The 17923-nt window shown below is 43.5% G+C and overlaps 1 protein-coding gene across 1 annotated transcript; it reads right to left on the bottom strand.

The window, feature by feature from the left end:
* Window positions 1-362: 362 nt before the first annotated feature.
* LOC309704699 (retinoic acid receptor alpha-B-like) lies at window positions 363-17903 on the bottom strand. The gene is made up of 9 exons (XM_082530081.1): window positions 16763-17903; window positions 7523-7677; window positions 6945-7086; window positions 5981-6141; window positions 5692-5868; window positions 5354-5558; window positions 5186-5253; window positions 2267-2357; window positions 363-2007 (listed from the first exon to the last, which is right to left on the bottom strand). The coding sequence occupies exons 1-9, from the start codon at window positions 16959-16961 to the stop codon at window positions 1754-1756; spliced, it is 1452 nt and encodes a 483-aa protein (XP_082386207.1). The 5' UTR covers window positions 16962-17903; the 3' UTR covers window positions 363-1753.
* Window positions 17904-17923: the final 20 nt, after the last annotated feature.

Below are 17923 nucleotides of genomic sequence, written 5' to 3'. Positions count from 1 at the left end.
TGTTGCCTTCACATCTTCTTGAGCTCCTCTTTTGGCCCTTGGTATTTCTCCAGCTTCATGTTCCTTCTTCCTGATGTTGCTATCACTTGGTATAGCTACATCTATCAATACAGCTTCCTCTGCTTATCCATCACTACTGTCAGGTTGGTTAGCCATCACCAGTTTGCCTGTCTGTATCTCTAAGTCCCACAGTATCTTAGCTTCATCATTCTTGACCATCCTAGGGGGCGGCGCCCATTTTGACCTGAGGACTTTCAGGCCAAACTAAGCACAGTGTATGCTATGCCTGCCACTTGGTTATAGCGTTGCATCTACACCCTGCCTGCTAGCATTTTGCACCACAAAAACACATATTTTCACAATTTATAAGAGAGTGACGCTTCTTTATTGAATGCTCTGTATGTGAGACTTTCCAGTGTTGCCTCACCAGACAGTAAAGGGGACAACACTGAAATAGAGATGAATTGTACCTGACAGCAGGGAAGTTGTAGTGAGGCAGTAACACTGTGTAAACAGACGGTGACATCAAGAGGTGCACACAATAAAAAACAACTGAGCAAAAAGCAGTGAGGGAGCCGGGCACTGATAGACAAAAACATGTTTCTACTGCAGTGGCCTCTACAGAACAAATGGTATTTTCTTTTGATGGCATACAAACCAGGAGCGCCTGAGTTAATGTTTAAACCCACTGTAGGGTGTCTTCCTCTCTCGTGCTCACATTTTTTAGAATTATTACCAACATAACACAGTCTTGCCGGGGGCGGGGCCACTGGGGGGGCAGCAAATTTTACAGAGTGGCCAGTGCCCTCCCTACATACATGGAACATTTGTTTGGCAGCTTTTTGTATAGCATATTTCCACGTGCTGAAGCTGCAGTTAGGGGGAATTCTGCAGTGGCAAACATGGTGTTCGAAGCAGAACTTCCCAGGGGAAAAACTAAATTAAATTAAAGCTTTATTTTGTCATAAAGATGGTAACCCTCTTAAACAGTTAATCTGACTGGTGATTCTGTACATACGGTGACCACTGAAAATGAATTCAGTTGTAACAATACTTCAAGGGCACCACTGCAGCCTCAAAACACAGCTTGAACATTTAGATGTTCGTGATGTCACTGATGACACGTCTATCAACTCTGCTTTGGTTGATAATGTCCACCAACGGGGAAGACAGGTTATTATTATATAAAACTAATTTCATGTGTTTCACAGTTTGTTGAAGCTACTTTAATTTGCTGGACTTGAATCTGAAAATAATCCAAAGTTGATGATGATGATCTACAAAGTCTCCAAGATTTTTATTTATCCTTGTGAGCGGTAAGAAGAGAGGAGGTGAAGTGTATTTGTGTTGGTGAGGTGAAGGCTGGTTAGCTGTGCTGGGAAAAATACAGTATTTACATATGTACAGTTAGGAAAATAACCTCTTGTATCAGCCTGTCTCAGTCTCAGCTTCTTCTTTTTTCACAGCCTTTGATATATACACTATATTACACACAATAATTCTCCCAACTATACAGCACGTGACTTTTTGCACTGAAGGAAATCTGATTCACGAGGAATTCTGTTCGGTCTGTCCATGTCATCAGCTTTTTATACATCATTAAAAAGAAATGTGTTGGCTTTTTTGCATTTAACATCAAGAACCATGATTTGTCAACACAAGCAGTCCAAGCAGGTCACCAACAACCCAGAAAGTTCCTGGAGCAAGATGCTCTGCTCAAGTTCCTCTACTGCCGTTTGCAGATTGTGGAGCCTCAGGTGGAGGGAGGGGAAGGAGAGGAGGGGGAGCGGGGAACGGGGCTCGGGCTGGGAAAATGGACCGGTTTGTGCATCGGACTCGAACGGCAGCTTCCCGGTTCTTCTTCCACCTCCCTCCTGGCTCCTCCTCTTCCTTTTCCTCCCCCTGCTCCGTGCCCCTCCAGTCCCTCAGAGTTCTCCAGCATCTCCTGGATGAGAGGAGGCATGGAGCCAGGGATCTCCATTTTCAGTGTGATCACTCGCTCTGCTCCTAAGAGAAAGCGTTTCAGAGAGAAGGTCAGCATAACGGCCTTGGTGGAATAAAACATCACAGGAGGAATGAATTCTTAAACTTTAAAATTCATTTACTTTTCATTTAGATATTAATGAAGGATAATGCACTGCTGGGAAACCACCATTACATTTTAGATAAGAAAGATCATGAGTCCAGCTGTAGCTCTAACAATGTTTGTTTCAAACACAAGAGGTTAGTATTTGCCAGTTAATGTGTGTGTGTGTAAATGTGTTACCTTTAACACTGATGCTCCTGAGGTCAGTAATCTTCATCAGTATCTTGGGGAACATGCAGGGTTTGTCAGGCCGCCTCCTCCTCACATAGAGCTACAGACACAGGTGATGAACATATTCTTTTATGACGCCATTTTTCATAACAGTTATTGAAAGCTCGTGTGTTTTTAGGAAGAGGTGTTATCCTCCACGATAATACCCATGTACAGTGCTCCCTCGTTTATCGCGGGAGTTACGTTCTAAAAATAAATCCGTGACGTAGTCAGCTTTATTTCTTACAATTATTATAGATGTTGTAAGGCTGTAAAACTCCTCACACTTTCACACTTTTCTCTCTTGTTTAACACTCAAACCTTCGTAGAAAAATAAGCCCAGTATTATAGAATGAAACCAAACCCGCAGGTGCCTTTGATGGTGCAAAATGTTTAGTTGACATTGCTGTTTTTTTTTTTTTTTGGGGGGGGGGACTTACAAACATACAGCGCAGGACTTCAATGCTAGCAATCAAAGATTTATGTACATTTGACAAGCTGAACACATTCTGTACTGGACAGGAGACACAGCACGAGATTGATTGACAATGGTCTGCAGCCAATCAGGACGCAGAACACAATGTGCTGTTAAAAAAAAGAAAAAAAGAAAAGCAAAATGGCACAAAAAAATCAGCGAAACAGCGAGGCCGCAAAAGGTGAACCGCGTTGTAGCGAGGGACCACTCTACACGTTTTTAGTGACTTTCCATGGAAAACACATTTTAGCTCTATTTGTGCTTACTTAAAAGCCCTTCGTTTAGCTTTACTGCTGATGCCTGCAGACTCCAAGTATCAAGAAAATGTTTTTCAGTATTTTGTGTTGTCGAAATATTCTTCAAATACTGAGACATGATTTTGAGGCTATATCACCACGTTTAGTAGGAACAATTGAATGAAACTCATACACGCTGTAACACACTGATGTATTTACACACAACCGATTAACCGTAATGCCCCATAACCCAGGACGGCGAACCAATGTGCACATCAGGATAGGCCCGGTCTCTGATTGATGGGGTTAATGTTGCATCTTTACTTTCACTGGTAACTGTTGTGGTGATTCGGTGCAATAGAAACACAGCTGAACTGAATTGAAATGAAGTGAACTGAATATAAGCAGCATCTCAACATTTTCTTTGATATTCCAACAGGAGCTGCTTGAATGATGCCGGTCAGAGCACTCCTGAGATTAGTGTTTAAGAATGTGCATCAGCAGTTAACCATCAACTGTTTTCTAATCAGCACTGATGTACGCTAAAACTCTCCAAACACAAATAAACAGCTTTAACCAAAGAAATGCAAAGAGCAGTTTACACTACGGACAAACCAAGAAAGAAGCACCAAGTCTTCATGGAGTAAAATATTCATGCACAGATGGAATAAGTATTTAAATTAGAGCTGGGCGATAGAACGATAACGATATGTATTGCGAAATAACTTTTTCTCGATAGAAAAGTTAAACTATTGTGATAGGCCTCATCTCTCTTGTCCTCTTAAAAAAAAAAAAAGAAGAAGAACAGCCAATCCAAATTAACGAACCAGAGCCGAACCAATCACAGCCACAACGTCACGTCACGTGACTTGTTACGTACAGCACAAGTGCCAAGCCGCACATGTGTATTTGTTTGGGAAGCAGCCAGCCGCCGTGCCGCCCGGGTAATGGAGGAAATGAGTGTGCCGACTAGAAAAATCAACCGAGAGCGTGACCGAAGGTTACCGAAGAGAAAACAGATGATGGTTCCAACGCCGGAGAGATTGTCGAACGGAAGAGCCATAGAAGTTCCGTAGTGTGAAGGTATTTCGGCTATTTCAAGTCTGACAACAAACAGAGTAGCGTGCACTGTAAATGTGCCGAAAGCAAGTCTGGAAATACAATAAAGCGGTGCAGCTCAATCTCTGACTGGAAGCGCTAATTCGTCATTCGGCTTTTGTCAGACTAAAGTAACTGTTAAAACTGTTTGAAAAGCTCAGCTATACAACAAGGAGAGATTGAGAATTTCCTTTTAGTTCTCAGTTTATTTGATATTGACAAAAGTTAGTCAGTTTTGTCTGTTCTTCTGTAAAACAAACTAAGATTTATTTTTAGAATTAATATTTTGTTTCTAAGTGGAATTGACAATTTAGTCTGTTTCGTTTGTTCTATTTTGAAACTTAAACGCTTTAGCGGCTGCCTTTTGTGTAGTTTGCAATATTTGCCTTTATTTATCTGAAAAAGTCTCATGTTCCTTAAGTACATCTACCCTGTTGAACTTATTATGGGAAATAAATATTTAAATAAAAACAAGCTGCTGATTATTTCACATTTTACTTGTGAGCAACGGCACATTTAAATCTTACAAATATAGTTATTTGGCTTATATCGTGATAGATATCGTTATCGCCTGAAATGAAAAAAACATATCGTGATATGAAAAAATCTCATATCGCCCAGCTCTAATTTAAATAAATGGAAAGAATGTTATTTAGGGTTATACAGTAGCATTGAAGTAACTGATTACTTGACTACAACAAGTAAAATTCAGGATTCCTCTCTTGCTCTTCATGACCAATCATTGTTCTCCACTGAAACTAGTTCAACACACGTGGGCAGCTACTAATCTCTATCCTGTCAGCTGAACACACTCTCTCTCTCTCCCTCCTCCTCCATCAGTGCGCATCAGTGAGTCACACCGCCGCGTGAAGTGGCGTGTGTCCTGATTAACATGAACATGAGCGCCAAATGTCACTTTATTAAGATAACTCCTTTTAAAGCTTTGTGCCTTCAGTAAAGACACACTGTGCTTAGAGCGCAGAAACACAGATACGCACATCTGTTCAACTGCACACGTTAGTTTTGTACAGCAAAGTTTATGCTCAAGAATGGAAGTCGAGTAATAACTTAAAGTCTAACCTTCAAAGCTTCGAGCATCGGCTCCTGAAGAATATCCACCTTCTCTGATTCCTCCAGATCCTGACGATCTGTGAAAAACAAATAACAAACACAAAGCATCGCTTCAGTGTCAGTATGTCTCCTTTGTCTTTCCTTTCACTCATGCTGCTGCGACACACAGTGCAGTACCTCCACAGAGCAGGCAGATGGCACTGAGTAACCCCGTTTCTGCATCGTCCATTTCCAGCGGGAGCAGCTGGTTGGCAAAGGCGAACACCAGGTCTGTGAGCGGTCCGAACCCGGCGTTGTGCATCTGAGTACGATTGAGGGTGAGGCCGTCGGAGAAGGTCATGGTGTCCTTCTCTGGAGTGTAGCGGGTGCAGATCCTCAGAATCTAGGAAAAGGATTCATTATCTGTTTAGTAACTCTTTGTTATAACGGAGGCCGACGTGTCAGAGGCGTTCAGTTTCCACCCGCGACATCTGTTTGTGAGAAATTGTTTATTGCAGCTTGCAGGAAATCCTCACCAGTATGTCGAGGCATGCGGCTTTGAGCAGCGTGATCTGATCAGCGATGGTTAGGGTGGTGAAACCTGGGAGCTGCTTAGCAAACTCCACTGTCTTAATAATGCATTTGGTAGACAGTTCGCTGAACTTGTCCCAGAGACTCACATCCAGAGCCACGCGCTGCTCCGAGCTGTTGCTCTGCAGGATAGAAGAGAAACCAAAGGCCGATTGAATAAAAATCAGTTTTTGACCTTCAGTTTTTGAACTCACATACGCTCGTCTGTGTGTGTGTGTGTGTGTGTGTGAGTACCGTGGTGTATTTTCCCAGCTGACAGAGGGAGGGGAATGTATCCTGATGGGCCCGGCGAACTCGTTCGATCATCTGCTCCATGTCTGCTGACAGGACGTAGAGCTCTGTGTCGGGCTGCTTCTTCTCTTCCTTCTTCTTCTTTGTTCGGTCATTTCGCACCACTTGGAATGGAAATGAAGATGAGAGGATTTAGCTGAGAACATTCATCCCCATGAAGAATCTCCACCGTAAGACGTCGGACACCTGAAATACTTCCCCGTTTAATATGCAGCCACTTCACTTAGCACATGGACTGGAAACAACTAGCCTGGAGACTGTTTCACGAATTAGCCCTAAAAGTCCAAAATTATTAAGTTTCTTTTTATTTGCAGATTGACCCAACACTAAACGGGGGTTCATGTCTCAAACTGCTGCTTACAGTTAACACCACTCTCTTTTTTCACAGGAAGCAAAATCTGCCAAACAGCATCTGTTCCAGACCAGGGTAAGGGAAAGTTTTCCTCTTCATGAAATAAATGAGTATAATCACATCTACTACATTCATACTGACTTGATTCTTGGTTCACACGGTGTGCATTATGAAATGATATGAAAAAGCAGCCAGCATAGACATGCAGGAGCACTAAAGCTTTCAGGGCCATGTGTTAACTAGGAACGACCACCAGAGGGAGACAAACAACAAGGTTAGAATACAGCACTGAGGCCCAGAAGTCAGGAAAAGTCTTTCCCCATAAACACATATACACCCCCTGTAAGTGCTTCCTATCTAATATTCACATAAGTCTGAAATGCAGGGATTGAAGCACCGACCTTCTGATTAGTAGCTGACCAACTCTACCTCCTGAGCCACAGCCACCCCAAAGAGTAAAACTGCAAGACCTCTAAGCAACTTAAAGCATTTGCCTGCTTAAGAAGCTCCCTTTCTTCCACACACCCACAAAAATCAACCTGCGCCCGTACTCACGCTCTTTAGACATGCCCACATCCAGGCACTTCTGCAGTCGACATGACTGACACCGGTTCCTCGTCACTTTGTTGATGACACAGACTTTGTCCCGGTGGCACGTGTACACCATGTTCTTCTGGATGCTCCTTCGAAAGAAACCCTGACAGAGAGAAACAGATGTTGAGAAAAAGGGTAACAGAAAGCGCTGTGAGCGTGTGCAGGAGCTGGAACTGGAATGAAAACTGCAGAATTATTTCAACTGTAACAAGTGTAATCCTGAAGTGACTCATTCAGCTGATGGGCTGCTGGGCGGAGGTCTAACAGAACATGAGTCTGACCACAAGCACATCAAAGCACACACACACACACACACACACACACACACACACACACACACACACACACACACAGCAATATCAAAGCAGACACTAATTGCACAGACAGATCCTTTGTGTGTCTCTACAGGATTAGATGAAGCCACGAGGCTTAGAGATCCTCGGGTGGCATAAAGGTCGTGACCTCTTTGCTGCCAGAAGGAGCACTGTGGCTTAGTGTGCATGTTTTCCAAACTCAAGTGCTTATGTTTCGCTGCCTACCTTGCAGCCTTCGCAGGCGCTGACTCCATAATGGTATCCTGATGATTTGTCCTGGCAGACAAAGCAGGGTTTGTAGATACGAGGTGGTGGAGGAGGTGAGGGAGGACTGGGGACAAGCAGGTCCTCCCCTGAGCTCGTGCTCTCGGTCTCTATGGCTGCAAAAGAGATTTACATGCAATCAGGCTACAATTTACAAAGAGCAAATAATCCTCATTTATGTCATCCTGGAGCTCTGCCTGTCTGAAAGGAGACTTTTCTTTAACCTTCAAGTGACTGAGTGGAGTCGTTTATGACACACATGTATTTATTAGTGCCGATGTGGCCTTTTTTGGACTGATTCTTATTCTTATATAGTGCTTTTCTACTCTCCTGGAGGACTCAAAGTGCTGTATACAACACGCCTCATTCACCTATACACACAAGCACTCTATGCTTTGTCAGTGCTTTAGCTAACATACACATTCATACGCATTCATACTCTGATGTATGCATCAGAGAGCAAGTGGGGGTTAGTATCTTGCTCAAGGATATTTGGCATGGAGACTGAGGGAGCCAGGAATCAAACCACCTTCTGATCTGCAGATGACCTGCTCTACAGCCACCCCGTCCATCATCCATCAGTGTTTTTCATCCAATGTTCCTTGTCTGGGTTCAGATCACAGGGGTACCAGTCTCAGCTGAGCAGCCCAAACTTCCCTCTCCTTGGTCACGTCTTCCAGCTCATCCAGGGCTGGGGGCACACTGAGTTGTTCCCAAACTGGCCAACATATATACTCCCTCCTGGGTCTGATCCGGGACCTCCTCCCAGTAGGTTTTGCTCGGAACACCTCGCCTACAAGGTGTCCAAAAGGCATCCTAGTCAGACGCCTAATTCAACTCAACCAGCTTCCTCTCGAATGACCGAGCTCCTCACGCTATCTCTAAGAGCACAGCCACCCTTTGAAGGAAACTTCTCGTTCTTTTGGGGATTCCCCAGAGCTCAGGCTAAAAACTACTCACCTGGGATAGTAACTCATCCCTCACCTGGTTCCTTTTTGGACACTCAAAAATACATCGTCAAGTACAATCAGGCTATGAAAGCAAGTGAGGAGGAGATATCACTGGAGTACTCGCTAGTCATACTCTACCTGTGGATGGAAATTACTGATGCAGTGTTAAAGGAGGGCTTAAAGGTACAAAATAATATTTTATTTCAATGCGACAACATTGTGCATGCCCTGAACAGTTACAGGGATAAGTTCCCTCAGTTACTGGCTATCACTGTAGTCTTGCACTGTAATGCTGTTGCTGCCACAACAGCAGCTGCTGCAATCACAGAAAACGTTTTGAGGTACATTCCTCACCCCTAAATGTGAGATAGTGAAAGTCCATGGGTATCTGGTTGGTGTGGGCAAACAAATAACGGAAAAAACAAAACAAACTAATATGGATATTTATTATAATTTATATTTAAGGGAACTTCTGAGATGATGTTAGCCGAGCAAACTCACAGTAATCAGCTCAACCATCCAGCACCGGACACACTTGGCCCGACAAAGCTGGATCACATCAGCCTGCTGATCAGAGTTGCTGTGTGTTAGCACTAAGTGCTGCTCTGCTCCTGAGTCTCTGTCAAAGCTGACGCCTTGTTTTGTTCAAAGGTAAACTTCAACGGTGATTTACTTTGGAGGTCTCGGCCCTTCAGATTAACAAACCCTACTCCCTCTCCCACTTTGCCTCCTCTGACCTAACACATTCTCTCTCTCTCTCTCTCTCTCGCACGCACACACACACACACACACACACACACACACACACACACACACACACACACACACACACACACACACACGTCTACCCTCCCCCTTTAGTAGCCATACCAGACATTCCTCTATGGAGGAGATTCAACTCCCCTCTACTCTGCTGTGCTTCTGTTTACACAGAGAGAAACGCAGAGATCCTCCTCCTCTGCCGCATCATACCATTCCTCCATCTTCTCCTCACTTCATCTTTCCTCTATTTGCCTTTGCTCTCTTCTCACTGACACTCTAGCCATGCATTCCCTGAAGCACCGTCTGACCTCTTTTAAACTTCTCACTCAGACCCGCCTCTCGCCATGCGTTCCCTCCCCTCTGCTTACCAAGTGCCTCTTTCTCTGTTTTCATCTTTGTGTTTGTTAATCTCTTCCTATTGCTTTCCACTTCTGCTTCAGTGTGTCGGACATGACGGCCACAGGCAGCAGTGTGTCCACACACACGCACACACACACACACACACGCACACACACGCGCACACACACACACACACACACTGCAGCGCTGGAGCTGTGGCTCCAAACGAGGGCAAAGGTCTTTACTGTATAAGCGAGTAAGAGGGCATCTCCAAAGACGGGTCTCCAACTTGATTTAGGAACAGATGCTAGTGTTTTGATCAATTTTGAGCACATCTACAGTTATTCATTTGAAATAATTCTACAAAAAAGCAAACAAACAATAAGACAAAGATTTAAGTAAACAGATCTTTTTATGTCACAGTGTTTTGGGGGGTTGGATTTAAATTTAAAAAATAAACTTATTAAACATATTAAAGACTTTTAATTTCCTGAAATCAAAACTTTAGGAATTTTGGAACCAACAACTGGAGACAGCTGCTGTAAATGTTGGGCCAAGTTTCTCAAGAAGGGAAACTTCAGCATCTGGTGACCTCCATGGTTCCTGTCTTCACACACTTACTGACCGCAGAGGATTTTTAGCTCATTTTTGCAAAGAATAATCCCAATAATTACAACTAATCACAGTTTTTCCAGTCCTTTTAAGCCTGTGACTACAGGAGGCTTATAAAAAAGCTGAGAGGAAACTTGGACACAGTACCTTCAGTGAGGTAATCACTGCGTCATTTTGCCACCCATGTGCAAAAACTCAAGAGAACTCTTTCTAAAGACCCGATTGTATCAAACACTCTCAAGTTACTCTATAAAGAGGAGTGAAATGAGTTTTTCCTATCAGGCACATTGTTTGGGGATATGCGTGACTAGGATGGCCAGACGTGGAAAAGCTGCTGCCCTCACCCTCAGAGCTGTGGGTGCAAAGTAAGCTGTCCTAACCAGCAAACCTGCACGGCTTTGATGTAGAAAACGAACAGCAGAATGTACATGTCACAGAGAGCTGAAGAATAACCACTCGACCAGAGAGCAACCACATTCTGCACCAGCATGTGGACTTTAACCTACATGAAGACTGCTGCTGCCAGCGTTAGCCACACACGGCAATCTGATCTGGCATCTCGCATGCAATATGTCACCAAGTGCCTCGTTTCATTTTATAAACACTTTTTCTTTTTAGGAAACTCTGCACAACTGAGTCAATGACAGGTGCAGACAGGAAAATATATAGTAGCACCTCGGCAGACAGTCCTGCTTACCATAATATTTTATTCAGTTACAACGTTTCAGCCTGTGTGACCTTCGTCAGTGTTTCATAAACACTTTAAATATGATGTATTTAATAAGAAATGTGAATAAAGGCTTAAAATGGCACTCTGATATACATACAGTGTAAATTTGATTGTTTTGTTCTGTGACTTTTTAGTATCCATTCATTCAACCGATGTGAAAAATAATAAATGTTCAAATGAACTGCAAAATAGAATCAGGTGGCCCTCTCAAGTACAATCTGAAGTGAGGTTATGGCACTGTAACCACACATAGCACTACATTACAAATACTTTCATAAGTGATCATGACAGACAGACAAAAATCTTTCCATTTGAGAAGCTATAAAGTACACATTTTTTTCTCTTTTACTTTTGAAATGATTCCTATAAATATGATGGTTTAGTTTCCTTTAACGGTTGCTGCAAAAATAGATTGGTGGTTTCAGCTGTAGTGATTTGGGTGGAGTATCAGTATACATTTGGTTTGCTTTAAAAAGGCACAAGATGAGAGGCCAGCTGGGCCGTGTGTTCGGTTTATCAGCCCTTTAGTTAGTCATCACCTCTTTTGTTTCTTATCAGGATCCTCTGGTTAAGTTTTTCCAACCTGAACCAGAACGTTAGCTTTACTGTCCCGATGCAGTACAGACGCACACAATGAAATGCTTTTCTAGCTGCACTGTGCACACATACAAAATAAAACTTTATCCAAAAGTTAGTTTAACACCTGCAGCTACCTAGTAAAGCCCATATTAATTTGAGCCTTGAGGTTTACTCAGGTCAACAAATGGTTAAACCCTTCAGAGTCTGGTGTGCTCAGCCAAACTGTGTCCTGGGGTCAGCTCACGACCAGCAGCAGCAGCATGAAATGTTAGCCAGTGCTGGGCTGAGCCGTTTCACCAATCTGATGTAAAATATTGTTAAATGGGAGCCCCAGGCAGTCATGGCATGGCGCCAGCAAGCCTCTGCTGAATAGAGAGTGTGATCTGCCAGCTTAGAGACCAGAAACACAGAGAGACGGCAACCAGGAAGTTCTTAAACTTGACTTTCATACCATCTTTATTACTTTTGAAGAATTTTCTTGGTTAGACACTAGCTCGTTTCACCTCTAATCGAGCAATATGGATGAAATTCCCCCATCATCTTGTTCCATATCACAATGATAACGAGCTGTACTGAAAAGCTCATTGCAGCTGGAATCAGCAGTGACGTGGCTTACACCAGCGGTCCCAAACCCCCGGGGCCACGGACCGGTACCGGTCTGTGAGTCGTTTGGTACCGAGCCGCGAGAGTTGAGGTTTGGGGTGAAATTCATGGTTTTCAGGGTTTTCACCATTAACTTGTGTGTCTTATTTTGAAAGAAATATTTACGTGTTACTATAGCGACCAGAGAGCATTAAGGGGCAGAGAGGAGGATGTTACTCTAAATGTTGTTAATGCTAATAAAGTTACACAATTACACAGTGAATTCGCGTTTATTATTATATTTACAAAATACAACAGTTTTTGTCTTGGTCCTGTCATTTTATTTTGTTGTATTTATCCGTCACACCTTAAAGGCCGGTGAAAATATTGTCTCACATTGTCTGACCGGTCCGTGGTGCAAAAAAGGTTGGGGACCGCTGGCTTACACGATTGTCTAACAAGTGAACGCTCCCTGGTTTGATTCCTGAATGAGAGACAAACCAAACATGCAGAACTACCTGCTGTAAGCCTGCAGCTGAAAGTACTGCACTGAATGGGATGACGATGTTCGTGTTTGGCTTATTACATTGTGTAATAATGATTAAATCAAGTTATTTCATAACTATCAACAATCCTGTAAATCCAGTATTGCCAAAAAGCAGTGACTACACAATGATGTGCTCACTCTGACCTAATAACATAACGCAACCACAAGGACAGCTTGTATTACACACACTTGCCACATTGAACTATAAAAGGCCTTATGGTTGAATTTTATGCCTAAGATTCATATTTCAAAGTTTGTTAAACTGATTTTATGCTGCATTTATTTATTTTATTTTTTTTAATGTAAATAACAGACCAAAAGACAGACTGACCAATCAGAACGCTGCATTTGGCAACAAGTGCATTTGTAGCTTGCGGTACGCTCAGCGGTATTGAACATATCCCGGTCAATCGGATCTCTGACATGATCTATTTGGCTCCTCAAATGTGGCCCCAACTCTGCCAACAAGAGCTCAAACTGTCCGACTGACATCCTGAAATATGTACGGAGGCTTGCACAGTGCACTACTTTCAGGCGTAACAGCACTAACAGCTTCTTCTCTGCTGGCTCTGTGAATGAACTCTTGCTCCAATGTCTTGCACTGCAGCTGAGAGCGACAGTCGTTGTTCTGCTCTGCAGCCAATGAGCTGTGGCAGCACGTCAACCAGTTCTCCTCTTTCTGCAGATCCAGGTTAGAGTAACACAGCTCGCAGTAGTTCTCCAGAGCGGAACAAGGACTTCTGTCTCCAGCTGTAGTCCAATGTGATGAAGCTCAACTATGTCCTTCAAGAGACCCTCTGCAAGGATCCAGCTGTGGATCGCCACAACAGAAACTTAGCCCACTGAGTTGGCAGTCAACATTTTCTCAGAAAAACAAAAAATAGAAATAAATGAATAAATGAAAGCTTATCTAGTTTACATTTTTAAAACTTACTCAACAGTTTGCAATGACTAAATTTCAGCAAGTGACAATCTTTCGGCATGAAATGCAATCAAGGCATTTGGAAACTATACAAGTCAAAGTTTCTACCGCCAACATTTTGGCCTCGACTGTAGTCGCAGCTCCAAAGCACTGACCTTCAGGCTTAAAAATGCAGAGTCCAAAATCAGTAGCCGTGACCATCTTTGACATACAGTCAGTGGATATGAGCGATAATTAGCATGTTACGAATATGAAACAACAAAGTGTTTGTGTGGCTGGTTTACATTCCATTCTTTCTCATGCATCCAGTGATGAGACCAGGACATGAAGATGTGAACTGTACACCAAGAGTTTGTATAGCAGAGGACTGTGTCTCAAGCAAATCAATTAATAAGTAGGTTTCCATGACTACTCTTTAACATTTGTATGATAGGATACACACCGACACACAGGAATACAAAAAACACCTTTTTTTTCTTTTCTCTTTTTTTGCACACTTCAGTTAAACTTGGCCAGCATACCCTTGCATTCCCAGACAAACTGTGAATGTGACTGTGTGTGTGTGCGCGTGTGTGTGCATCACTGCCTCCAACAGACAGAAAGAGAGGTCATCCAGTGCAGAGAAATGATGACTGGGCAGCTGACACAGGAAAGAAAGAGTTAGATAGAAGGAGGAATAAAGGGAGGGGGAGATGTAGGTCACTTCCCAATTGTCAGTGAGTCATTGCTCTGGATCACACCCAACAAACATTCAAGAAGACGGACACACACACACACAAACGCGCACGCGCACACACACACACACACACACACAAACACACGCGCGCGCGCGCACACACACACACACACAGCTTCTGTGTTGTTGCTGAATATGTGTGCCTGGGTCTGTGTATAGCCTTTGGCCTTTGAACTTGTTTGACACTCTTCATTCCAGTCACGCAAAGACACACACACACACACACACACACACACACACACAGGGCAACCATCCCCATCTTTACAGCCTGGATTTACGAGCGCTCCTCTCTTGTTCCTATATGCCCCCCCTCCCCTCTCACCAGCTAACCAGAGTCCACTTTGCACTTTTCCTCTTTATTGCTTTTACTCAGTTGTGCAAGCTGTGACATCACTGCAGCATCACCACAGGGTTACAGTCTGACTCTCAGGCTTAGTGCTTCAGCCATGTCACAGTGGGGTGGGGCAACACTGTCGAATCATATCAATGAAGTTATGTATTTATATATTCTCGTGTTAGTCCTGTGACACATGCGCAGCCCATCCCGAGTGAATGCGACCTTTAGCAGGCTTTAACAACCCTCCCACAACTGGGATGCACCAGTTGTGAAATTCTAGGTAAATAACAGTGTTTCAAATCAACAATTTGCATTAGTAGATACCGAGATTTTATTTCTAGTTGTTGTTGCTATTTACTTGCCAATCTGTTTCAATTACCTGACCCATTTGCGGTCAATATTCGGCCAACAGCTGATGTCTCTACAGTTTGAGTTTGTTTTTGTCCCCCTTTTTGTACCAGGGAGGAAGTGAAAGCAGCAGCGCTATTAATATCAAACATCACTGAACATTTAGCCAGTGCAAAACGGAGGTGACACAACAGATGAATACTGGCCACTGTAAATCACATCTAATTCCCTGAGATCAGTCAGCAGGGCACATAATGGCTGAAACTGATATTCTGCATACATATCATACCTCATCGAAGCATCAAAGTGTCTGGATGGTAAATTTATGCACCTTATATGGTAAGGAGCAAAGATTATTCCACAACTGAGGCCAAACAGTGCGCCATCACCTCCCCCGATTACTTCTTAAAGCAAAATTCTTATGCATACTATGTATGTGTGTGTACATATATATACACACATGTATGTATATATTATACACACATGTATATATATATATATATATATACATATACACACACACACACTGATAGCTTAGGGTGAGAGGAAGGGTACACCCTGGACAGGTCGCTGGTCTGTCACAGGGCTAACACACACACAGACAATCATGCACACTCACATCTCATACATGTGTGGTTTTGCCATTATGCACCAAAATGACGCCGTCATCATGATACTCAAACTCAGAGGAGAGTCATTATCATAAACTGGAATATTCTTTATCAGTCATTCATATCTTTACAGTTTAGACACACCGAGGTTAACTGGCTGATGGCACCATGGACGCAAATATCAACGGGCAACAACGTCACGTAATGATGTCAGTTACCATGGTTTGTCTGTTGTGTCAGATCAGTGTAGCGATTTTGTGACAATGGGCTGAAAGACTTTAAATCACTAAAGACTTTTAACTTCAATAACAAAGATTTTGTCCTGGGCTGAAAAGGGAAAAAAACAATATAACCAAAATGAACAAATAATACCAATAAAAGATGCCTACGGGCCTTAGTTGTTACCGAAAACATTAATCCCAGTTTTATTTACAATCTGCGTTTGTTTCAGTTTCAAGTGTGTGTGTCCAATAGTTCATTGGTAACTAAATAAATAAATGTACGATTATATGAACACTTTATAGAATTGTAAGTTTATAATATGGACACTTGCGACAAACCACAATTTTAATCGGTAGATTAAGCGCATTCTTAATTCATAACTCAAAGTTTGGCTTAAAAAAAATGTCTGAAAGTGGTGAAAAGGTACTGATCAAAATTAGCTAAAGCCCAAGATGACACACAGCATGTGTCAATTACAATTGAAAAAGAGGAAACGCGATGACAAAGTGAAACAGCTGGGACCAGTTTATGTCTTTATATTTTTGTCCAAACCGTCCTGACACACAGGTGACAGCTGTGACCAAAAGCTCACAAAAGCTGTAAAGACTTTAAAGCACGTTATTAATTAAGGACACTAGCTAAGAAAAGCTAAATGGTGTAGCTGTGTCCTCACTTCTCATTCAGCAGGCTAAAAACAAACCGTGGCAGCTCGAAGAGGATGCTGGCATGTGTCCCAGCTGGCCTCAGCTAACGGATGTACTCATTCCCTTCAGCTGACAAGAATACTCCAGCATGAGCGCTGGATTATCCTGCACTCCCCTGGTACTTGTTTTAACTCATTTAAGTACTACTACAGATCTATGGCCGATGATGCAGCGCTCTGTGTAAAACTCCAACATGACAAATAATCTTTGTCTCACTCACAGTGGCTGGATCCGCTCCAGTGCCTGCCGGTCAGCAGAGACCCTCCAAAGGGGCGCTGGAGTCCTCCTACAACGGACAAGAGTCCCTTCTCCGGCCCGAGCCCCGGGGGTCTGTGGTAGTAGTCCATGCTTAGAAAAGAGCCCGTGCTTGGGCTGCTGGGGCTTGGGCTTAAACCCACAACATCCACGCTTTCGTACATCTCCGAGAGGCGGGAGTCGGGATGTGGTCTCTGTGTGGTAAATAGAGGGAGGGGGGGAGAAGATCAAAGCGTCCTGGACGGCGATGAGAGAAAGAGGAGCGGAGGGAAGGAAGAGTTCACATCTTCATAACAGACTGATAGGAGCCAGAGGAGGAGGATTCCCGGTGACCTTTCAGGCTTCGGACAAACGTAGTTAACAGTCAAACTTTGCCGTCTTTTGTGATGTTATTCATGTATTCTTTTGTGTCTCTTTCACAAATTAAACATCGCTACAGTCCAAATGCTACAAGTGCTAACAACCCAAGTGCCGCTGCTACCTCGAAGCCCTGAAAAGACGAAAAGACTAAAAGTCAGGGGAGAGAAACACTGTCGCTCCAGTCGCCTCTCGCACCGTCACACAGTCGTGTGTCATGTTTTACTTCATAGTGAGTGTGGGCTGCCGCCTGCGTCCGCTGATCCACAGCTCCTATTTTCTATTAGGCTAAATATATCGTGTCATACAACTTGCCCCTGAAGCCACCCAGGTGAAGTCTTTTTCACCGACATTGTGCTCCGTAATGTCACAGCCAGTACACTCTGTCCTGAAATCCACGCACGCTGTCAATGAATGTAACCAAAGCCTTAAAGTAAATCGGTCCGGTCGGTTGGTGCGTCGCTCGCTCCGGTTTAGAGAGTGCACGCATTAAAAGCAAAAATACGCAAAAAACCGAAAAAAAGCCCAAATGTGCAAATGTGAGCGGTGTGGGACTTTGAAGTTGCTGCTGTATATGCAAAGAGCAGAATATCCAGAGGTGAGGAAAGCTGGAGAGATAATCCGAGGCAGTCAGGAGCGCTGCTTGTTGCTAGTAGCTGAGGTCCAGCAGCGGTACACGAGTGTCCTGTGGTAACCCCCACTCTGTACCCGACGGCCTCTCTCTCTCCCCCCACCCTCTCTCTCTCTCCTCTCTCTCTCGCTCTCTTTC

The sequence above is a fragment of the Aulonocara stuartgranti genome, assembly GCF_965226115.1.
Source record: "Aulonocara stuartgranti genome assembly, chromosome: 4".
Classification (NCBI taxonomy): Eukaryota; Metazoa; Chordata; class Actinopteri; order Cichliformes; family Cichlidae; genus Aulonocara; species Aulonocara stuartgranti.
The sequence above is the reverse complement of the archived record's forward strand: the minus strand, read 5'-3'. Positions and strand labels throughout refer to the sequence as shown.

Excerpts from the sequence above, each read along its gene's own strand:
- LOC309704699 (XM_082530081.1), bottom strand. The coding sequence starts at position 16,961 with ATGTACGAAAGCGTGGATGTTGTGGGTTTAAGCCCAAGCCCCAGCAGC. Across the intron at positions 6,142-6,944 it reads TGTGGGCATGTCTAAAGAGC|TGGTGCGAAATGACCGAACA; the intron begins GTGAGTACGGGC and ends TTCCATTCCAAG. Across the intron at positions 2,358-5,185 it reads CGATGCTCGAAGCTTTGAAG|CTCTATGTGAGGAGGAGGCG; the intron begins GTTAGACTTTAA and ends CTGTGTCTGTAG.